Raw genomic sequence first — 26,057 nt, 5'->3', positions numbered from 1 at the left:
AAGAATTACTGCTGTGGATCAGTCTGGAAAAATTAACATCTTAGCAATACCGAATATTCCAATCTATAAACAGGTATTTCTCCCTATTAATTTAGCTCTTCTTCAATTTATCTCACCAATATTTTATAGTTTTAGGTCTACATGTCTTGCATATATTTTGCTTAATTTACGTCAGCGTATTTTATGCTTTCTGATGCTATTGTAAATGGTATTCTAATTGCTACCAGCTGGCGTTTAGCCACAGTCTACAGGTGATATGGCTAGAAGTCTATTTGCGGGTGGGAGTTCACTAAGAGGTCTGAAAAAAAGTAGAGAACTCAAATTATTGGTAGCATCTTGAGAACAAACTTGTTTCAACAGATATGCAAGAGTGGGGTGTTGTTTCCAATGAACTGACTTCAACATTAAGCATGAGTGACTGCAAAGATCACAAAAAGAGGGACAACCATACACAATCCTCTCCTGCAGTCTTGGCAAACATTTTTCATATTCTTTTTTTTAAACATTTTTTATTGATTTATAATCATTTTACAATGTTGTGTCAAATTCCAGTGTAGAGCACAATTTTTCAGTTATACATGAACATATATATATATTCATTGTCACATTTTTTTCTCTGTGAGCTACCATAAGATCTTGTGTATATTTCCCTGTGCAATACAGTATAATATTGTTTATCTATTCTACAATTTTGAAATCCCGTCTATCCCTTCCCACCCTCCGCCCCCTTGGCAACCACAAGTTTGACACACAGATCAAACATGAATATCTAGCTTCTGGATCCAGCTGCCAATTTGGAAGAAAGACAGAGGAACAGGGGAACATGTTGAATTATACAAAGAGCATAAGATCAGCAAAATCTAGACTGTGGCAAACTCTTTAAGTCAATTGGGCTGGGTTTTTCAACAGGTAAATTTGTAAGGAAATAAAAGGGTTGGAGGAAGAACACAAACTGAAAGTGATTTAAAACTAATATAAAGTTTTTACAAAATGGACAAGTCTAAAATCTAATGTACATTTGGATGATAAAAATTGTTTAAACATGTGAATAAATGATTACTATAAAAGTCAGGTCCAGGCTTGCTTTTGTGGGGAGAAAGGAGATTGTATTGAGATGGGACAAATGATTCTGGAGTAGCTAGAAAGTTCTATTTCTTGATCTGGGTGGAATTTGCCTTATAATAACCCATTAAGCAATATATTTAATTCATGCGGTTTTCTGTATACATGTCTTATTTTTTTTCCTCCCTTAATATGGTATGTCTAGAATCTGGGACTGAAGAGTTTTACAAATTTTAGTGGTAGAGTGGTGTTTGGTGATAGTAAGAACTAAGGTGTGGCTATGGACGTGGTTGTTCCTTTGAGGTAGGGACACTGGTGTGGATGAAATCAAAGAACTAAATGGCTGAAATTTGGGAAGACAATGACAGGAAAACAATGTAATTCTGGTTCTAATCTCTGCCATCAGTGTGGGAGAGCAATCTGGAGGTTAGGAAAGATAAAAATGATGGACAGGTAGAGAGAAATATACTTGGATTGCAAAGGTACTATATTCTTCTGGGCCCACAAAAGGTAAGAATATTTTGGAAATGACTGTAAACCATGGGGGACGCTTCTGATTCTTGGATCATATTGAATTTTCCCCTCTTTTATTCAAAAGTTCACTGATATTAGAAAAAAGGGTCTGAGAAGAATAGGACAAGGCCGAGGTGAAAACAATATGCAAAGCTAGAAATGGGCTTAAAGACGCGCTTACTCAGACTTCGGCCAGACAAACTTTGTAGGTTAGTTTGAGAGCAACGGAACAAGTTAAAACCGGTACGCCAATTTTATGGGTCATCCTAAATTCTGCCCTGGAGCATCTCACTTCTCAAAATGCATGTCCTAAACATCAGAGCCCATACATGATGTCATCAAGGTTTGTAGTAGTGAGGAAATAGGGGAGGGAAACGAGGAATCCTCAATAGTAGAAGAAAAGGCATAGGCACCATGTAATAAATGTGAAAACTTTCCTTTTGTGAAATCTACTTATTTTCTATAAAATAATTTTATAACACTTTATGCCATTATTTTAAAATAAAAAGCTATGAAATACCTGTTTTAAAAACACAAATACCACAGCATTGCTATGCTTTTTATTCTGCATACCATCAAAACTATGTTTCTAAAGTTTTAAGTGAAACTCAATTCAACTATTAATTACTGAATGTTACATGTTACATGCAAATTATATATTTTACAGTTTCTTCAGATACGTGATGGCATTAAGTTTATGTAAAATTATAAAATTTAAAGTTTTATATAAAATTAAGGGCAAAATATGCAGAGCATAATTTGGATAGGACTAAGAGATTCAGTGTTTCTCAAACTTTTCCACCAAAGCATCCATATCAGAACAGAGAACTCCCAGGGACCAGGAGAAATGTATTGCTGCAGGCTGCTGTAAGTCCAAACGTTCTTAAAAGTGTTTTTATTTTGTTTTAAATTTTTATTATTTCATTTAAAATTTTATATGAATTTTATGTTATACTCCATAATTTGTGCATTTATATTATAAAAATGTTTGAAATTATTTTCTGTGGAGTAAAATTAACACTTTCGGAAGATGGCATTACATTTATTTTGAGGTTTCACATAACTCCTGAGAGTACAAACTCCCAACTGAGAAACACAGCATTATGAACACATACGTGAATATTTTTCTTGTGTATTCTTACCTTACTGGTAGGTGGAGTCTTTCTTGTTTTTCTAATCCAAGCTAGAAAGAAAAATAATATTTAAATGTAAGTTTTCTATAAATTTCACAAACATTTTATTCATTCATATGTGAAACAAATATGTACTGATCACTGTTACATATTGTTTTAGGCACTGGAGATAAAACAGGGAACTGAACATGAATTCCCTCCTCTCCTGTAGCATACAGACTAGTGAAGGGGGCCCGGAAAAGAAACTCACAAGCATATGTCAGGTGGTGATTTGTGTCACTAAAAATACATAAGTGTGGGGAGGATATAAAGGGGATGGTTTCATGACTAAAATCATACCTCATAATCGTCTGAATTCAATGTAGCATATATATGGCATATAGGCCAAACTGTAGTACAGTAAACTTCCAGGCAATATTAAAATTGTATTATCCTGGAAATGTGAATCAATTATTGCTCAGTACGAAAAGGAATGGATGTAGAAAATTTTCATTGACAGAGATTTCTTTCCTGATCTGCTCTAGCAAGCAGCACATCTCCTATGGCTGTTATCATCAGGCCTTAGCTCCAACATCTGTGAGATGAGCTGCAAAGGAGAAAGAGCATATATTTGTTAAGTGCCCACTGGGCACTCGGCACTGTGCTAGATGCTTTTATAGCAACAGGGAGGGAGTGGGGCAGCTGCCACTGGGGAAGTGTATCAGAATCACATGAAGACATACAGTATGGCGCCTAGGAGAGCAAAGGCAGATTTTGTGGGTTCAAATCCCAATGTCAGCACTTAGTTGCATCACCTGGAGCAAGCTACTTAATTTTTTAAGCATGAGATTTCCTATCTATAAAATATAAAATAATAATACTAGTATCTACATTTTAGGGTTGTTGTTAAAGTTATATGAAATAATACATATAAATTCTTAGCTCAGAGTCTGGCAGACAGTAAGTGTGCAAGTCTAAGTTATTACTATCACTGTTATTCAGTAAAACTGTATTTTTGGTAACACACTCAAAAAAGCCGAGATCAATAATATCTGCTTGGCTTATGAGGATATATAGGAAACTGTGAGATATAGGAAACTTCCATAAATGTATGTATGGAAGATGGTCTTTAAAAAGTAGAAAACCACTAATTCATCACTTTGTTTGATTCAATCTTTATAACAAAATTGTAAGGTATCTTTATTTTATAGAGAAATTAAATAACTTTCCTAAATTTATACATTAAGGAGTAACAGTGGAATGTGAATCCAGATCTAACTCTGTCTCTGACTCTAAAAACAACCCATTCTCCACTAAGCAGTGTCTCAACTTCAGTAAGCAACAAGCAAAGAACACTAAAGTAGGAAGAGGAATGTTAACTACATGTCAGGAAACAAGAATTATTGATCCCATCTTACCATTTTGGAAAGTGAGGTTCAGGAAGATTAAGCAACTTGCCTAAACTCACATAATTATTAAGTAACAGACTGAGAATCAAACACTAGTTGAACTGGTTCTAAAATCTGAGTCTGTCCATTCACCAGCCACCTTCTCTTTTGACCAGCTAGCTCCATCAGCCTGCCTTCTGTCATCCAAGTAAGAGTACCAGAGCCTGTCCTCATGACAAGCACAGTAGTAAGCGATTGTAGGAGCAGAAAGAACAACATCCAGTTGTGGGCCTGTGATTAGCGATTTCTCCCTGCTCTGTTCTCTCTTGCACTGACCTCATACATGTATTTTTAATATAGTCCCAGTGTTTTGCTTTCTCTATTCCTATTTCTGAACTTCTATCCCTATTATTATTTTCTGCATTCTCTTCTTATTGGCTTCCATCTCTATTTGGTCCATTTTTAGCCACAACTTGCACAGGTTTTATATTCCTTGTTAGGCTGAAAGGCTGTCAAAGGCAGAATGCATCCACAGGAGATTTATTTTTCTACCATCTAAATGCCTCGAAAGAGTAGGTACTTAAATACAGCTGTTGAATGAATACTTCCACTATAAAATACTTCCACTATGAAAATATTCATTGTAATGGGATTTTGACCTGTATTAGAAAATCCAGTAGCAAGATTCCTCTGTACAATCAAGGAAACAAGTGGTTTTGGAATTTTTCAACTGCTTCTTTATGGTCAAAATAAAAATGAGTTACCTATATTTATGAGCATTTTTTTCCCAAGAAAGAGGTTTCTTTTAAAACAATTCAACCATGAGCCATATACCTCTAAAAGGTTTTAAGTAATAAATCTGCAGTTCTAATTTAGATCAGAAAGTTAATTCAGAAAAATCAACTGCTAAGACAAGGGCTGGCAAACTATAGCCTGCAAGCAAAATTCAGCCAACAGTTGTTTTTTTTTTAATGGTTGGAAAAAACAACAAACAAAGAACAATGTTTCATGACACGTGAAAATTAAATAGAATTCAAATTTCAGTGTCCATAGGTAAGGTTTTATTGGAACACAATCACATTTATTTATTTACATATGATCTATTATATTTTGTGCTATAACAGCAGAGTTTAGTAGCTGTGACAAAGACCATATGGTTCACAAAGCCTAAAACATTTACCATCTGGCCTTTTAAGGAAAAAGTTTGCCAACTCCTGTGCTAGGGCTACCATTATGTATAATCCTTTTAGCAACAACTATATACCTTGATTCAAAAACACTTTCATATAATCTAAAATAAAAACCATTACTGTAAAATGACTATAACTCAATAAAAAATGTTTTAAAAAACCCATTATTAACTATCATACTTTTTACCAATGACTGCTATGTATCCTAGAGTCTATAAACATATACCATCGGCATTAGATCATGCACAAAAAAGTATAATGGTACAATGTACACTTACTATCACAATAAGAAAAACAACAATTTGTCTTACTGATGAGTCTATAAAATAGCATTTTCAGTTTTTTTGTAAGGTTGGAAAAAGAAAAATACTTCAATAAGATCCAAGTAACTTTTTAAAATCCCAAGGTAGATTAATAGGTTCAGAAAACTCTGACATGTGTTTTTTAAAGCTTACTGGTTATGAATAAATTTTTTATAAAATTGATTCATAGGTGTAAAAATGTAGTATAACCCACATAATGCATTTAGTACCACCTAGACTATTCACTCATATGAGACACTATTCTCTAAGGAAAGATATAAGGGCTTCCTTTAGTTTTGTTTTAAATGGCTCAAGGAAAAAGATTTTTGTTTAGATAGATAAATGCAATTGTTGAAATAAGTTTGTATATTTATAATTCTACAATAACCAGATACTTGAAATGTCTTGAGATGATGGTTGATGCCTGTTCACTGTTATGTATCCAATAAAGGTTACAGATGGAAATTTCCAACGTGATCACTCATTTATATAATCATACCTAGTTTCCCAGTCATTACATACAACAAAGGAAATGTCCTGCTGAAGGTTGGCAAAGGTTAGGCAGAGGAAGGAACAGAAATAAGCAATAATATCAAATCATTACATTTCTTTTTTTTAACCTTGGAACAATTTGGAACCGAACCTCTATTCAATTATAAATTATATAATGATTTTGCCATTGCTAATTATATCTGTATGGTGGATTCTGTATTGGTCTTCATTATAATGTAACCATTGTTTGAACAGAATTTAGTAAGATAACTGGATAGTTTATGCCTTAAGACCCTAGCACTCTTTCATCAATGTTCATTTGCATTCTCATCAGAATGCATGAGATTTTCATTGAACTTTAATACTCTTATTGGAATGTAACACACTATAATGAGCATAAAAGTGAGCATGCAAGTTAAAGCTCCCATTAGTCATTAATACAGACTACAAGAAGCAGGCAGGAAAATATTTCATGAAGCGTATGTTCTTCAAATCTCCACAGGCACTGAAAATGGCTAATACACTTTTAGAAGCACTGCCAACAGGGGTTAAGGTAAATGAGACATTTATCACCAGATTCAGTAAATGACCATTTAAAACTAAAATTATAGATCAGTTATCAATAGTCTGCAATACAGTGAAACCATTTTAAGTGAGCAATTCTGTGAGTTCTGACAAATGCATACAACCTTGTGAGCAGCACCACAATCAGTATATAGCATATTTCCATCACCCTCAAAAGCTTCCTAATGTCTGACTGCATGAAAGCACCCATCTTAACTCACCCAGAGCCCTCAATGAGTGAAAAAGTCACTGTTGATTAGTTTTGCCTTATCTACAATTTCATGTAATTAACAGTAGTATGTACACTTTTGCATAGAGCTTATTTTACTCAACATAATGTTCTTAATCCATGTTACTATGTACAGAAAAGAGACTCTGAAGATAGCCACTGCAACCTCCACCTCTTGGTGATCATGTCTTCGTATGATCTCTTCCTCTTGAGTGAGAACAGGATGTGTGACTTACAATGATCAAAACATGACAAAGGTGACAGGACGTGTGTAATTACATGACTATGTTATGTAAAATGATAGCATCCATCTAGCTGGATTCTCTCTCTCTCCCCTGCTGGCTACAAGGAAAAAGATGGTCCTGTTGGGAATCTCACATGGCAAGAAACTGCTGGTGATTTCTACAAGGTTACTGTGGTCTCTGGCCTACATCAAGCAAAAAAAAAAATGGAAGTTCACAGTCCTACAACTGTGAGGAAATGAATTCTGCCAACAACCACACATTTGGGAAAGTGGATCCTTCTACACTTAAGCCTCCAGATGAGAATGCACCCCTGGCTGACACCTTGACTGCAGCCTTGTGAGTGAGATCCTAAGTAGAGAACCCAGCTAGGCTCTGCCTGGACTCCTGACTACAGGAATGGGAGATGATAAAAGTGTGTCATTTTAAGCTACTAAATTTGTGGTAATATTAATATGAAGCAATAAACAATAAATACAATGAGCATAGCAGTAGTTTATTCTTTTCATTGCTGTGTAATGTGCTACTGTATGTAAGAATGACAATGTGTTTATCCACTCACCACTTGGGTGGTTTTCAGTTTTTGGCTGTTATTAATAAAGCTGTTGTGAAAATCTGGGTACTAGTATTTGAGAAGACTTATTTCTTTGTATCTCTGGGTAAATACTTAGTAGAATCCCCAGGTTATAGGGTAAGTGTATATTTACATTTATAAAGAACTGACAAAACTGTTTTCTGAAGTAGTTGTACCATTTTAAACTCCAGCCAGAAATTTATGAAAGTTTCAGATGCCTTATATCCTCATTAACAGTTTATATTGTCAATCTTTTAAATTCTAACCAATCTAGTGGTATTTCATGATGTTTTTAATTTGTATTCATTGATGACTACTGATGTTATATATCTTCTTTGTTGAAATGTCTTTTCAAATCTTTTGCACACTTTTAAAATTCTGATGTTTGTCTGATTATTTAGTCATGAGAGCTCTTCATATATTCTGATGCGTTCTGTATCAGATACGTATTGCAAAATTTCTCCCCATCTGCCTTGTCTCTTCATGTGCTCAAAGGTTTGTTAAAGAATAGAATTTTTAAAATTTTGGTGAAGCCCAATTCATCATTTTTTTCTTTTATATTTGTGTGTGTGTGTGTGTGTGTGTCTGTCCTAATTCTTTGACTATCCCATGATTGAAACAATTTGTCAAGTTTTCTTCTATAAGTTTTAACTTTACATTCAGGTCTGTGATCAATTTCAAGTTAAGTTTTTAGAGATAAAATGAGGTCAAGATCAGAGATTATTTTTTTCCATATGAAAATCCAGTTATTCAACACTAGCTATTGAAAAGAATTTCCTTTTTTCATTGAAAAAAAAATCAATTGACCATATAGGGATAGGAATACTTCTGGACTCTCAATTTAGTTCCCATTAATTTTATATCTATCCTTATAACAGTATTAAGCTATCTTAATAAATGTAGCTTTTTAAAGTTAAATCTTCTAATCTTACTCTTCTTTTTAAAAAATATTGTAGGTGTTATAGGTCCTTTTAATTTTAATATAAAATTTAGAATCAATATATCATTTAAAAAAAAAACAACCTGTGAGCATTTTGATTGGGAAAGCACTAAATCTATGTATCAGTTTGAGGCAAAATAATATCTTTTAAACACTGACTCCTGATTCATGGACGTTACAAATCTCTCCATTTATTTAGGTCTTTAACTTCTCTCAGCAATATTTTGTATTTTTTCAATGTACAGGTCTTAGAGACATATATTTGTAAATTTATACCTAAATGCTTCATGTTTTAATGATATTTGAAATGATATAATTGAAAATTTTACTTAGTAACTGTTTGATATTAGAATGCAGATAAAAACTGATTTTAGCATATTGACTTTATATCTTGAAAACTTCTAAATTCATTAATTTTTTACAGATTTTTTTTAGATTGTCTACACGCATAATCATGTCATCTGTGAATAGTTTTACTTTGTCCTTTCCAAACTGTATTTGTGTTATTTCTTTTCCTTGCTTTAGTATACTAACTTTGATTTTCCAGAATAATATGAAATAAATATAGTGAGAGAAACTATTCTTGTTTTATTTCAAATTTTAGGGGAACGTGCTCTTTCATCATTAAAGATGAGGTTATCTAAAAATTTCTTCCCCTCTTAACGTCCTTTATTAGGTTGAGGAACTTCCCATTCCAAGTTTGTGAAGATTTTTAATCATGAATGTGTGTTGAATTTTGTCAAAACATTTTTTTGTACCAACTTGAATTAACTTATTGTTTTTCTCCTTTACTTTATTAATATGCTGACTATAAATGCAAATAAAATCCACAATTAGATATCATCTCATACCTCCTAGAATGGTTATTATCAAAAAGGCAAAAGATAACTATTGGTGAAGATATGGAGAAAAGGAAACCCTTGTGCACTGTTGGTGGAAATGTAAATTGGTACAGCCATTATAGAAAAGAGTATGGATGTTCTTCAAAAGAAGTAAAACAAAAAACCAAAACCAAAACCAAAAAAAGAATAAAAAACTTATATGATATAGCAATGCCTGTTCTGGGTATATATTTGAAGGCAACGAAATCACTATTTCAAAGAAATATCTGTGTTTCCATGTTCATTGCAGTTGTTCACAATAGCCAAGATATGGAAATGACTTGTGTCCATTTACAGATGAATGAATAAAAAGACTATGGTATGTACATCCACAAAGGAATATTATTTGACCTTAAAAAAGAAAAAATCTGCCATTTGTGACAACACTGGATGTACCTGAAGGACATTAGGATAAATGAAATAAGCCAGACACAGAAAAATACTGCATGATTTCACTTTTATGTAGAGCATAAAAAGTCAAATTCATAGAAGCAGAGAGTAGCAGCGAGGTGGTGAGCAGGGGCAGGGAGGTGGGGGAAATGGGGAGATGTTAATCTTCAAATGTTAAATGAATCTATATTACTGGGACAAACTCTACATGGTCATGATATATTACCCTTTCTATTATTGTAGGGTTCAGTTTGCTAATATTTTGTTAGTGATTTCTGCCTGTATGTTTATGTGAGATATTGGTTTGTAGTATTCTTTTTATTGTCTCTGTCAGGAGTTGGTATGGTGAATTTGGCTTCATAAAATAAGTAGAAAAGTATACCTTCCTCCCACTTTTTGGAAGGAGTATGTAGCCTATCCTGGTGAATGCTTCACGTGAATATGAAAAAAAAAAGTGTATTCTGTAATTATTCAGTGGAGTGTTCTATAAATATCAATTAAGTCAGTTTGTTTGATATATTGGCTTCTATATTATCCTGACAATTTCTACCTTTTACATGGAGTTTTCAGATCATCTAAATTTGCCGCAACTATTTAGATAATAAATTTAAATCTACAGATATTGGTACACTTATGTTCACAGCAGCATTATTCAATACCCTAAAGGTGGAAACAACCTAAATGCCCAATGGTGAAGAAATGGATAAACAAAATGTGTTACAGTCAGCCCTCCATATCTACAGGTTCTGTATCCACAAACTCAACAAACTATGGACCAAAAACATTTGGAAAAAAAATTCCAGAAGGTTCCAAAAAGCAAAATTTGAATTTGTCACGAATTGGCAACTATTTACATAGCATTTACATTGTGTTATGTATTATAAGTAATCTAGAGATGATTTAAAGTACAGTCATCCCTTGCTACCCACGGGGGGTTGATTCCAGGACTCTCACAGTTATCCAAGTCCACATATGCTCAACTCCCTTATATAAAATCGCACAGTATTTGCATATAACCTATGTGTACCCTCCTGTACACTTTCAATCAGCAGTGCAGTAAGGCAAGGAAAAACATACACTAGAATAAAGGAGAAATTGTTTATATAAGCAACCTTCAAAACAGTCTATGGTAAACTAAAAATTAAACTCAAAATGGATTAAAGATCTAAAAGAAAGACTGGATATGCCAAAACTTCTAGAGGAAAACATAGGCAAAATTTGACATAAAACATAGTATTATTTATTTCAATTCACCTCCTAGAGTAATGGAAATAAAAGCAAAAATCAGCAAATGGGACATGATTAAACAAAAGCTTTTGCACATCAAAGGAAACCATCAACAAATCTCAGAGACAACCTACGGACTGGGAAAAAATATTTGCAAATGATGAGACCAACAAGGGATTAATTTCCTAAATATATAAACAGATCACATAGCTTAATATCAAAACAACAAACAAATCAATCAAAAAATGAGCAGAAGACCTAAACAGATATTTCTCTAAAGAAGACAGACAGACGGCCAACAGGCACATGAAAAGATACTCAACATGGCTAATTATCAGAAAAATGCAAATCAAAACTGCAATGAGGAATCACCTCACACCATTCAGAATGGCCATCATTAAAAAGTTTTACAAATAATAAATGCTGGAAAGGGTGTGAAGAAAAAGGAACCCTCCTACACTGATGATAGGAATGTAAACTGGTACAGCCACTATGGAGAACAGTATGGAGGTTCCTTAAAAAACTAAAAATAAACTTACCATATTATCTAACAGTCCCACTTCTGGGCATATAATCTAGATAAAACTATAACTTGAAAAGATATATGCACCCCAATGTTTATAGCAGCACTATTTACAATAGCTAAGACCTGGAAGCAACTTAAATGTCCATCAGTAGATGTCTGGATGAAGAAGATGTAGTGCATAAATATACAACGGAATATTACTCAGCCATGAAAATGAATGACATAATGCCATTTGCAGTAACATGGATGGAACTAGAGATTATATTAAGTGAAGTAGGTCAGAAAAGTAAGTCAGAGAAAGATAAATATTATACAATATTACTTACATGTGGAATCTAAAAAAATGATACAAATGAACTTATTTACAAATCAGAAATAGACTTACAGACATACAAAAGAAAGGAGTTTGGGATTAACAGATACACACTATTATATACAAAATAGAGAAATAACAAGGACCCACTGTATAGCACAGGGAACTATATTCAATATCTTGTAACAACCTATAATGGAAAAGAATCTGAAAAAGAATATATATATGTATATGCATAATAAACTAAAATATGAATTTAGTAAGGTATGTAAGGAACATGGTTGATGTACAAAAATCAATCATTATTCTATGTGTTACCACTAAATAATTTGAAACTGAAATTAAAACAATTAGTAATAGCCCCTAAAATTAAGAAACACTTATATATTAAATAAAATATGTGCAAGATCTGTAAGCTAAAAACTATGAAGACTACTGATATAAAAAAATGAAAGAAAAGCTAAGAAATGGAGAGAATAGCCTGCATTCATAGATTAGAAAACTTAATCTTCTTTAAACTGACTTACAGATTCAATGCATTCCAATCAAAACCCTAGAATATTTTGTAGTAATTGAATAAGCTGATACTAGAAATCATATGTAACAACAAAGGGCCCAGACTAAGTAAAACAATTTTGAAAAATAAGTTGGAGGGCAAAAATTATCTTACTTTCAGACTTATTACAAAGCCTCAATTATAAAGACAGTGTGGCACTGGGAAAAGGACAGACACAGATTCATGGATAGAATAGAGAATGCAGAAATAGAGCTACACATACATAGCCAACTTACATTTGACAAAGGTGCAAGGACAGTTCAATGGAAAAAAAGATGGTCATTTAAAAACACAGTCCTGGGAGAGTAATCCTAATCATAAAGACAGAGAATGGCTACCAGGGGCTAAGGTGGAAGGAAGAATGGGGAGTTATTGTTTAATAGGTATAGAGTTTTAGTTCTACATACTGAAAAGAATTATGGAGATGGAGAGTAATGATGGCTCCACAACAATGTGAATGTATTTAATACCACTTAACTGTATACTTAAAAAGGATTAAGATGGTAAATTTTATGCTATGTGTATTTTAATACAATAAAAATAGTGTTGGAAAAATTGGATATCCATATAAAAAATAAAACTGACTGATATCTACACCATATACAAAATTTAATTTAAAATGGATCATAAGCATAAATATAAAACCCTAAACTCTAAAACTTCTAGAAGAAATCATCAAATAAAGTATTTGTGAGCTTGGGTTAGGCAAAAATTTCTTATATATGACAGAAAAAGCATGATGATGCATAAAAAATCACAAATTTGACTTCGTTAAAATTAAGAATGTGTGCTCTTCAAGATGCACTATGAAGAGAATGAAAATGACTGGGAAAAAAATATTTGCAAATCACATAGATGGTAAAGGACTTATATCGAGGATATATAAAGAACTCTAAAAACTAAAGAAATAGGAAAAAAGCCAATCAAATAAAAACTATCTGGTCAAAAAGAAGATATTCAGATGGCACAGTGGCTCCACTTAACAATTACTATCAAGTGTAAATGACCCAAATGTCTTTCAGATGGTGAATATATAAACAAACTGGTATATCAATATGATAGACTTCTACTCAGCAATAAAAAGGAATAAACTACTGATTCGTGCAAGCACACAATGAATCTCAAATGCATTAAGCTAACTGAAAGAAAGCTGCTTTCTGCTTCCAGCCAAGATGGAGCAACTGGGACAAATTATGTGAAACAACAATTTTTAAGACAGTGGACATCGAGTAACAAATACAGTGGTCCCTGAGAATGTTAAATAAACAAAAGTTACCTTACAGTTGTCTCAGCTTACTGCTTTGAGAGATTCTAGGCTGTGGCACAGGGAAGGGTTCTGGACAAAATTTGCCATACTACCTAAATTATGGAGATGGAGCTGGGAGTCTAGGGAGACCAAGATGACTAAAATTCACAGGATAGACTGCCAAACGGGACAGCTACACAAAGAGCACATTTTGGATGAAGATTAGCAGAGGACCAAGTAGTCAGCAGAGCACAAATCATGTGAATGAGGAACTCTTGAGGTCAGGAAGGGAACCACTTGAAAATACCAGAAGGAACGGTACTCGGGTTTTACACAGGGGCAAGACTAATGTCAGTTCCCACCACTCAGGGTGGAAAACCTCATGATTGATGGGTCAGAGTAGAGTGCTTAGAAATGATTTGCATCAATAGTGCAGAATTATTAGTCCTAGATTAACTCTGCTCTAGTCCCACCTAACAAATCTTAAAAGTCAGCTCTGAAAGGATCAAACTGTTTCCAAGTAACTTAACTGTGTCTCAGAACAAAGCTTAAGAATATATACAGGAATATAAAAATATCCAGTATCCAACTAGGCAAAAATTCAAAATGTATGACATCCAATCAGATATTGCCGAGCAAACAAAGAAGCAGGAAAATACTTCCCATATTGAGTAGGAAAAAAATCAACTTACCAAAACCAACTGAAAACAGACACAGATGGTAGAATTAGCAGACAAGAACATTAAAACTGTTATAACTGTGCCCCATATGTTCAAAAAGCTAAAGGAAGATGGAACATGTTAAGTAGAGCCCTGAAAGGTATAAAACAGACCCATATCAAACTTGTAGAGATGAAAACTACAACGTCTGAAATGAAAAATACTCTGGATGGATTAATGGTTATTTGATATTGTAAAAGAAAAGATTAGTGAACTTGAAGATACAGCAAGAGAAACTATACAAATTGAAATTCAAAGAGTAAAACGTCTTTACAAGTGAACAGAACATCTATGAGCTAGGACACAACTTCAAGCAGCCTAAAATTGTGAACTGAGTACCCAAAAGAGAGGACAGAAAGGGATATAGGAAAAAAAATATTTGAAGAACTATCAGTCAAAATTTTTCTAAATTTGATGGAAACTAAGTCCACAGGTCTAAGAAGTTCAAAAACTTCAAACACAAGAGACTAAATGATGGTACATATAATCAAATTGCTCAAAATCAGTTAAAAAAAGAAAAGCTTTAAAACAGCTAAAGAAGAAAATATACATTACATACAGAAGGATAAAGATAAGCATGACAACAGATTTCTTGACAGAAACTGCATAAGGTAGAGTATCTTTAAACTACTGAAAGGAAAGCAACTATCAACCTAAATACCACATCCAGAGAAATATCTTTAAACTATCTTTAAAAATGTATTTCAAACATATAAAAGCTGAAAGAGTTCAACATCAGCAGACTAACATTTAAAGAATGTTAAAGGAAGCCTTACAGACTACAGGAAACTGACTCCAGATGGAAATGTGGATCTACAAGAATGAATGAAGTGCATTAGAAATGGTAACAATATGGATAAATATATTTTTCTTATTAATTAAATATCTCTAAATGCTAGTTCACTATTTAAATAAAAATGATGTACAGTGTAGTTTGTAACATATGTAGAACTAAAATATATGACAATAATAATGGAAGTGTTAGAAAGAAAAAATGGTGGTATACTTTTGTAAGGTTCTTGCTCTCTACATGAAGCAGAATAATTACACAAAGAAAGACTTTCATATGTTGAAGATACAGTCTATAAAACCTAAAGCAACCATGAAAGTAATAAAACAAGGAGACAAAGCTAATAACCCACAAAAAGAAATAAAACTGAATCATAAACAATACTCAGAACTGATGTATTAGTTTACTAGGGCTGCCATAACAAAGTATCCCAGATTTGGTGCTATAACAGAAATTTATTATTTCACAATTTTGGATACTGTAGGTCTGAGACCAAGGTGTTGGCATGGTTGGTTTCTTCTGAGGCTTCTCTCCTTGGCTTGTAGATTGTAATCTTCTCCCTGAGCCTTCACATAGTCTTCCCTCTGTTCATGTCTGTGTCCTAATCTCCTCTTCTTCTAAGGATATTAGTCATACTGGATTAAGACCCATCCCAAGGACCTCATTTTAACTTAATTACCTCTTTAAAGACTGTCTCTAAATATAGTCTGAGGTACTGGAGGCTAAGACTTCAACACAGAATTGGAGGGGATACAATTCAGCCATAACAACAATGAATAAAAAAGGTAACACCATACAGAATTTGAAGATATGAAAAACAATAAGGGAACATTATGGTCAGTTTTATGCCAAAAAATGTGGAAACTTAGATGACATGAACAGATTCTTTAAAAAATACAACCTACCAAAGGTCTCTCAGGAAGAAACAGATAACCTGAATATCTTGTCTAATAAAGAAACTGAATTTGTAGTTAAAAATTCCAGGCCCAGATGGCATCATTGGTGAAGCCTTTCAAACATTTAAAGAAGAAGTAATATTAACTCTACACAAATACTTACTGTAAATACTTACAGAATTTTGGAGAAGAAATATGTCCAAACCCATTTCATGAGATCAGTATTATCCTGATACCAAAACCAAGCAAAGATATTACAAGAAAAAGAATTACTAACTAGTATTCCTCAAGAACACAGATATAAAAAATTCTAAACAAAATTTTAGATAATCCAATCAAAAGATATAAAAAGAATAAAATATCAGGATCAAGGCAAGAATGTCTATTCTTATCAGAGAGAGAAAGTAAAAAATCCCATTTAAAATCACATTAAAAAAAATACCTAGGTCTAAACCTAACCAAGGATGTGAAAAATCTATATGCTGAGAACTATAAAACATTGATAAAGGAAACTGAAGATGATTCAAAGAATTGGAAAGACAGCCCCTGCTCTTGGATTGGAAGAATTAATATTTTAAAATGGCCATACTCCCCTAGGCAATCTACAGATTTAATGCAATCCCTATGAAAATATCCATGCATTTTTCACAGAACTAGAACAAATAATACTTAAATTTATATGGAACCACAAAAGACCCAGAATTGCCAAAGCAACCCTGAGAATAAAAGAACAAAGCTGGAGGTATAATCCTCCCAAACTTTAGACAATATTATAAAGTTACAGAAATCAAAACAGAGTGGTACTGGAATGCATGAAAACAGACACAGACATCAGTGGAACAGAAGAGACATCCTGGAAATAAACCCACACACCTATGGTCAATTAATCTTCAACAAAGGAGGCAAGAATATAAATGGAGAAAATACAGTCTCTTCAGCAAGTGGTGTTGGGAAATCTGGACAGCCACAATGAAGTTAGAACTCTCCCTCACACCATATACAAAAAATAAACTTCAAATGGCTTAAAGATTTAAATATAAGACATGACACCATAAAACTCCTAGAAGAGAACATAAGCAAAACATTCTCAAACATAAATCATAGCAATATTTTCTTAGATCAGTCTCCCAAAGCAAAAGAAATAAAAGCAAAAATAAACAAATGGGACCTAATCAAACTTACAACCTTTTGCACAGCAAAGGAAACCATCAACAAAACTAAAAGACAACCTATGGACTAGGAGTAAATATTTGCAAATGATATGACCGACAAGGGCTTAATTTTCAAAATATACAGACAGCTCACATAACTCAATAGCAAAAAAAACTCAATCAAAAAATGGACAGAAGACCCAAAAAGACATTTCTCCAAAGAAGATATACAGATGGTCAAAGGCACATGAAAAGATACTCAACACTGCTAACTATTAGAGAAATGCAAATAAAACTACAATGAGGTACCACCTCACACAGGTCAGAACGGCCATTATCAAAAAGTCTACAGATAATAAATTCCAGAAAAAGTGTAGAGAAAAGGGAACCTTTGTACACTGTTGATGGGAATATAAATTGGTGCAGTCACTATGGAAAACAGTCTGAAGTTTCCTTAGAAAACAAAAAATAGAGTTACCATATGATCCAGGAATCCCACTCCTGTGTACGTATCTGGAAAAGATGAAAACTCTATGAACATGCACACTAGTGTTCATAGCAGCACTATTCACAATAGCCAAGACATGGAAGCAACCTAAATGTTCATCAAAAGATGACTGGCTAAAGAAGATGCAGTACACACACACACACACACAGGAATACTACTCGGTCATAAAACAGAATGAAATATTGCCATTTGCAGCAACATGGATGGAGCTAGAGATTATCAGGCTAAGTGAAGTAAGTCAGGCAGAGAAAGACAAATATATCGTTTATATGTGGAATCTAAAAAAAAAAATCACAGATCAACTTATTTACAAGACAAAAACAGACTCACAGACAAAGATAACAAACTTATGGTTACCATAGGGGAAACAGGAGGGTGAGGGATAAATTAGGAGTATGGTATTAACATATACACACCAGTATACATAAAGTAAATTACAAGGATTTACGGTATAGCACATGGCACTACATTCAATATCTTGCAATAAACTATAATGGAAAAGAATCAGGTTGTACACTTGAAACTAACAATATTTTAAATCAACTATAGTTAAAATTAAAAAAGAAAAGTCCATTCTTATCTATCCTATCAGGAGTTTACTGGAGGTTCTAGTCAATGCAAATAGGCAAGATTAAAATAAATTAAAGACATCCAGGTTGGACAGAAATAAAAATGTCTTTATTCACAGAGAACATAATCCTCTATGTAGAAAATCTGATGGAACTGACAAAAAAGGTATAATTAATAATTGAGTTTAGCAAAGTCACAGGATACAATATCAATATACAAAAACCTACTGAAATATTTGATAGCAACAATCAGAAATTAAAATGGAAAAAACATCATTTACAATAGCATCAAAAATATAAAGCACTTAGGGATAAATCTGACAAAAGATGTGTCATATATGTACAATAAAAGGTACAAACTTTGATGAGAGAAATTAAAGAAGGCCTAAATTAAGAGATATACAATGTCCAGGGATCAGAAGATCTTTATTGTTAAAATGTCAGTTTTAAATGTTAATTTTCTTTGCAAAGTGATCTATAGATTCAACATAATCCCAACCAAAAGCCCAGGAGGCATTTCTGTAGAAATTAACAAAATGATTCTAAAATCCATATGAAAATGCAAAGAATCGAGGATAGCCAAAACAACCTTGAAAGAGAATAATGAAGTTGGAGGACTAACAGTACCTGACTAAGACTTACAAAGCTACAGTTATTAAGCGACTAACTCCCTTAGTCAAATAGCCAGGAAGAACCTGAAACCAGGCAATAGCCATTTGAATGAGCTTGGAAGTAGATCTTCTATGGCATGATGAAGCCATGTGAATGGGCTCGAAAGTTGATGAGCCCTGAGAGGAGGCTTGAGATTACTGTAGCCTTGTGAGATCCCCTAAGCCAGAAGATTCACCTAAGGCATGCCTAGGTGACCCATGGAAACTCTGAGGTAATAAATGTTTGTTGTTTTAGGCCTCTAACTTTTGGGGTAATTTGTTACATAGCAATTGATAATTAATATATGTAGCTATCCTATCATCTAATGAAGGAGATCACAATCAACTCTCAATAATTCCCAGACAGGCAATCTGGTTGAACAGTAGGTCCAGAGACTCTGGGTTGGGACATAATTTGATTAGAGATACGTAGAGTCACATAATCATAGAATATTAGAGACAGATAGGGCTTTAAAGGATCCTGAACCCAGCCTTTTAATTTTACAGATGAAAAGCAGAGAGGTTTGATCCAATAATCATAGTGGTAAAAATGGCCACTATAAAACCTGAGCATAACCCATGTCTTCTGATGCTGGGACCAGAATATCATCATGCCCTGTATTATTTTATAAAGTTAACTTTGAAAATTCTTGGTAGGGAGTTCCTACGGCTTGAGAAAAACATGTTAATTATTATTTAACAACAATAAAGCAATAAAAGGATCATATGACATTTTATGCTGAGATGATCCTTACTAATTTTATTAATGATAGGCAGGTATATTTTAATATGTCTAAAAAAGTAATTTTTACCTGACTTTATTCTGAAATGTTATTCTCACATTTTAATGAGTATGTGTTATAAGTAAAGCTTAATGTTCCATTAAAAAGAAACACTGGATCAGAATGTTTCTGTCTCTTCCTAGTATATTCTACCTTGCACGTATTTTAGGGTTCTCATCAATAATGTTTATTATCATTATTATTAAAAAATAAGCTTAAACTTATAAAAAAAACAGCAAAAAAGGAATACAAATAGAATATACAATGTTATCTGAATTATGAAGATAAAACTTTTGAGAGGTCTATGTAAGAAGTACAAATCATGCCATGAATTAAACTTAAAACATTCCCTGAAACTTTGTAAGACTGTTCAGTAGCTAGTTCTGTAATATCTCCCATAGATGAACTTTGTCTGAGTGTTCTTTATGTTTGAAACCAATTGCTTCGGTATGTCGTTCCATGTCTTTTTAAAACGGACTATTTTCAGCCAGTCAGCAAAGTCCCCCAAATGTCTCTTCCTTATACACTTTGGATTTAAAATTCATTCATTCGACAAATATTGACTTGAGTTTGTACTTAATTTATTAGCCAGATCATTAAGAAGTAATATAATACTAAGAATAAAGACTGGAGAAAGACAATTTGGGTTCAAATTGTGGCTGTAGCTGCTGTTTGTACTTTGGGAGTTATTTAATCTCTCTGTGCTTCACTTGAAGGAATCAAAAGGGAATTTACACAAGTTATCACCACCACATCTACTGGTCTACTTGCATCCATGTTTGTATACTTTTCTGCTATTACTCCTGATGAACTTTCCACTTTCTTGTCAAAGGTCAATTTCTCCGCAAGTACACTAGATCCTGTCCCCATCTTGCTTCCTCAAGGACTTTCTCTCTCCTGCATTATTAATGCCTTTTTTTCAACTGGATCTCTCTAGTCACTCTTACAAAATTCAGTTATTACTCTCTTTAAAACAAAATAAATTCCTCTTTTGGCTCCATCTTCCTCTCCTGGTACTGCCTCAACACTCTTTCCTTTTACTGATAAACTCCTACTAACCATTATCTATACTCAGTCTCTCCAAATACTCTTTTGCTATGCTTTTCTCCATCAGACTTTTGTTCCTAACACTCTATTTTTGGCAGGATCGCTGACTTCTCCATTCTTAAAGCAAAGATTAAATTCTCAGTCTTCATTCGACTGGTTGATCGCTTCTTCCTCCCTGACATTTGGCTTCCAATACATGATGCCTTTCCTTTTTTCTCCTAGTTCTCTGACTGCTTTTTCGTCTTCATTGTCTCTAAACCTTGGAATAGCCTAGGGGTCAGTCTCTGAACGTCTCATTTTCTATTTATATACATTCCCTTTGTGATCTCATCTTGCCTCCTGGCTTTTAAATACCATTTATTTGCTGTCAACTCCCAACTTTTATCTCCAGCCCACACTTTTCCACTAAATTCTTGGCTTATATACAACTTAATATCTCTACTTGGATGTCTAACAGATATTTCAAGTTTCACATTTTCAAAATTGATCTCATTTCTGCCCCACCCCGCAAATTTGCTCTTCCCATAGTCTTGACCCTTTCAGGCAACAACAACTCTACTCTTCCAGGTAAGGCCCAAAGTTTAAGAATCATCACCGACTTCTTTCTCTCACATTCCACATCCAATCTGTCAGCAAATCTCCTTGGATCTACTTTTATAACAGATCCAGAATGCAACTACTTCTTTCTACTCCCACTGTTCCTCTAGTCCAAGCCACAATTAGCTCTTTTCTGAATTATTACAAGAGAATACCATCGCCATGTTTTGTTTATTCCCCCTCAGTCTCTCTGCAATGCAGCAACCAGAGTGGTCCTGTTAAATATAACTGAGAGCACATGACTACTCTTTTCAAAATCTTCCAGTGGCTTCCAGTCTCACTCAGAGTAAAAGCCAGAGTCCTTACAATGGTCCTTAAGGCCCTACAAGATTGGTCATCCTGTTACTTTGCTAACCTCATCTATTACTTTCCCTCTGACTCTGTTCCAGTCACACTGGCTTCCATGCTATTCCTTAAAAAATGGGCATGCTTATGCCTCAGGGCTTTTGCACTTGCTCTCTAGGAATGCTCCTCTGCTTCTTATCTGCATGATCAACTCCTTTTTCTGCCTTTATTCCAAAGTCATCTTCTCAACAAGTCCATTTCTTTACACTATTTAAAACTGTAAAACCCTCCCCAACAGTCCCTATTCCCTTTCTCTGTTTTATTTTCTGTGGCCATTAACATACAATATAGTTATTTATCTAGTTTATTGTCTTTCTTCCACCCATTCTCCCATTCCAGAATATAAACTCCATGAATTCAGAAGTTCTCAATAGATGTTTATTAAGCAAATGAATGAAAAGGGCACACTGTCTAATATATATTATGGCAAGATATACAGCTTGTAGGTGTTTGTACTCTGCTAATATAATATTCATCTGGACCTGAAAATACTTTTGATTCATTTGGGGTTGACACTTATTTATTTTTAAAGTTTTTTTCCTTTCCCTGTCTGTATACAATGTTTTGTGTATTTATTTATATTTTACTTTACTTTTTTATAGTATGGAATTCTTATTTTTTTATTTAATTGATATACAACACTATAAAAATAGTTTTAGTTTCAGTGTTTGGTTAATACATTTGTTTTAAGGGTATGCCCTGCAGGACAGTTATGCTGAATTACTAGATCAGGACAGAGCCATAAAAAGCATTAGAACTTCATTCTAATTCTCTGAAAGTCTCAAAGGCTGAAAAATGAGTCATTACCTATTTGTTTATTTATAACTTAATTTATTTCTATAAACATTTTAATTCCATACTATCATTGGAAGAAATGATAAAATAGGCTCATTATAGGAAGGCACAAGCATTATTTGAGAATTGAAAACATAGCTTACAACACTGGAAAATCTGTTAAAAGAAGAAAGCTCAATTATTCCTAGAAGTTGCCAGCTTATAGTCTGTATTTCTTCAAAAAGTCTCTAGTATCTACCCATTTTTGTGTTCCTTCCTCATAGTTCTAGTATTTTTATAACTAATAAGGAAAAATGGAAAAGACATTTCCAGGGAAATATTTAAACCCATATGCTGACATAAAAATAACCCAGTCCCTATCACTACTATATATAAGGTATCATGCTACACTCACCAGGAAGCAAGGGGTCTACTGCTTACAGTGTGTAGCTTATCATCCAGCCAATTTATCTGATCTCTCTAGAACTCAGATTCCCAATCTATTCACTGGGTATAACCACAGTGTCTACTTCATAGGATTGTTGTGATGATTAAAACAATATTAATGATTATAAAGCAATGGCATAATACCAGGTACAGGTAAACACTTGATAAATGTTAAGTGATAATAAGATAGGTATTGGCATTTTAGTTAAGGTTCTTTTTGTTGAAAATAACAAAAGCTAACTCAAGCTAGATTTCATGTATTCAATATATACTTACTGAGCACTTACTAGGCTAAGAACTGCTAAGGGAAAAGGGGAAATTTACAACAAAGATATGGGATGGCACTAAGAACTTGAAGGCAGACTTGCAGTTGAACTTCATTCACAAAGAAATAGAACGAGAATACAGTTGACTCTTGAACAACAGAGGGGTTAAGGGCACTGACCCCCTTGCAGTCAAAAATCCAATCAGTAACTTTACAGTTGGACTTCCATATCTGCCGTCCTGCATCTGCAGATTCAACTGACCGTGGTTTGTGTAATATCGTAGTACATATTTACTAAAAAAAATCTGCATATAATGGACCTGATTCAAACCTGTGTTGTTCAAAGGTCAACTGTCCTCCTTTTTGCAGACTGGTTTCCACTTTCTTTTTAGTAAATCACCTTTTTCTGCAGCAAAGTTTAGACAGTGGATCAAAGATAGTCACCCACATGCTACTGAGTTCATATGCTTCTTTCAGCCATATGGAGAGACTGCTACTATTTTCTCTCTCTTTGATTTTTTTACTTTAATTCCAAAGTCCTAACAGGGAGCAAGTGTCCATCCTTGTCTAAACATGGGGTCAGCTAATGGGGTTACTGTAAGTTGAACGAATATTCCAAGTGGTATCTATAGCAAGTATTAGCCACGATTTGTAAAAGAGGAAATTAAGACTGAGAAGTATGAGTTACTTTCTCAAGTTCATGTGGGTAGAGAGTACCAGAAACAGAATTCAAACCCTGAGGTTCTTCAAGTGCAGGACCAGCACATCAAAGTGAGTGCCTCCTTCAATTCTGCATCTTAGGAGCTTTGTTTGCTTCACCCCAGTCCCAGGACTGCTAATGCTTCATAGCTCTTTTCTCTATACATGCATTCCCTTACTATAATGTGTAAACTTCACAACTTACAAAGAAATGGAGTTTAAAAAAAGTTGAAAAAATGTTTCACTGATGCAGTTGTAAAAGTTTTTGCAAAGAGAATAAATAGGAAATTATGTATGTTCTTGTTGATTTTGTATCTAAACAATTTGCCTTCCAGAAGATACTACTAAAGCAGAAACTTACCTTCCCATTCTGCTGGGATGTCTCCTACTTCATAGTCTATTTCTCTTCTATTTGCTGCTTCCACAATTCTTTTCTCTCGAATAATTTGTCCTATAAGACAAAAGTGATTATTACCTTTCTAAATGAACTCATAACACAGTAGTTACTAAAAGAAATATTTTCTCTTTGGATATTGCACACTTCCCCATATGATAAGAGAATTAACAGGAAAAATAATAGATTCCATTTAGAATTAGGTATATTAGAAAAAGCAGTTTCTAAACTACTTTATAAATTTTAATTTCCTACCATAGTGTGCAAAATTAATTTTAGTAGAATAAATCTAGATTCTATGTATAGAAAAAGAGAAATCAATTAATTTGTAGGCCAATAAAAAACATTTAAATGAATAACAGAGTGTTTAACTGCTTCAAACTCTGCAAGTATATTAGAAGTGCCAGTGGCTGCTGCTTCTGTCCAAAGGAATCAATATTCATGGCTCAATACGGAAAACAGTATGGAGGTTCCTAAAAAACTAAAAATAGAGTTACCATATAATCCAGCAATCCCATTCTTGGGCACATATTCAGAAAAGACAAAAACTCTCATTCAAAAAGATATATGTACCCCAATTTTCACAGCAGCACTGCTTACAAGAGCTAAGACATGGAAGCAACCTAAGTGTCCATCAACAGATGAATAGATAAAGATGTAGTACATATATACAATAGAATATTGAATGAAATAATGTCATTTGCAGCTACATGGATGGACATAGAGAATATCATACCAAGTGAAGTAAGTCAGAGAAAGACAAATATTATATGATGTCACAAATATGGAATCTAAAAAATAGTACAATGAACTTATTTATAAAACAGAAACAGACTCACAGACATAGAAGACAAACTTATGGTTACTAAAGGCAGGGGATAAACTGGGAGTATGGGAATAACAGATGCACAGTACCATATATAAAATAGATTAAAAAATAACAATTTACTATGTAACACAGGGAACTATATTCACTATCTCATAATAAATGATAAATGGTAAAGAATCAGAAAAAAGAATACATAGACATATGTTATATATAACAATCACTTTGCTGTACACCTAAAACAAACACAATATTGTAAATCAACTATTCTTCAATCAAGAATTAATTAAAAAAATTTATGGCCCCTACAAAGTATGTAGTAGACCACAAGACCCTGCTGCTAACTGTCCCCATAGTACACTGGCAAACCCAAGGGAAACAAGTCACGTTTAATTCTGTGGCCCATCTGAGTGACCTCTCAAGAGAATCTAAATGAAGTACAACAAACTGGTGAGTTTCAGGTATGAGATCAACATCTGGAGTAGGATGGCAGCAATGTAGAAAACATGAGAGCAGAGAGAGCAGCAAAGAAAAAGATGGAGAGGGGTTAGGGATGAAATGAGAATGACTGTTGATCATTAATAATAAATAATAATAATAAAAGGTTGATTAATGTATATTTTAAATTTATGAAGAAGACATAAAACTATTTGGTATTTTCTTCTGTTTTCAGAAAGGCTTGATTAGGGATGCATATACCTTTTCAAATTAGTGTTTCCATTTTTTTCCAGATATATACACAGGAGTGTGATTGTGATTGCTGGATCATACGTTAGTTCTATTTTTAGTTTTTTAAGGAAACTCCAGACTGTTGTTTTCCACAGTGGTGCACCAATTTACATTCCCCAAAA

At 33.6% G+C, this 26,057-nt stretch overlaps 1 protein-coding gene across 1 annotated transcript in view; it reads right to left on the bottom strand.

Moving 5' to 3' along the window:
• The window catches only part of NDUFAF2 (NADH:ubiquinone oxidoreductase complex assembly factor 2), a 153,693-nt gene that overhangs the window by 40,797 nt on the left and 86,839 nt on the right, over positions 1-26,057 (bottom strand). The window contains exons 2-3 of the mRNA XM_010974904.3: positions 24,348-24,437; positions 2,718-2,758 (exon numbers count right to left, since the gene is read on the bottom strand). Of these exons, the coding sequence (XP_010973206.3) occupies positions 2,718-2,758; positions 24,348-24,437 (131 nt within the window). The remainder of the gene's footprint in view (positions 1-2,717; positions 2,759-24,347; positions 24,438-26,057) is intronic.

This window comes from Camelus dromedarius, chromosome 3, assembly GCF_036321535.1.
Source record: "Camelus dromedarius isolate mCamDro1 chromosome 3, mCamDro1.pat, whole genome shotgun sequence".
Lineage (NCBI taxonomy): Eukaryota > Metazoa > Chordata > Mammalia > Artiodactyla > Camelidae > Camelus > Camelus dromedarius.
Note: the sequence above shows the minus strand (reverse complement) of the source record. Positions and strands in the feature narration are given on the sequence as shown.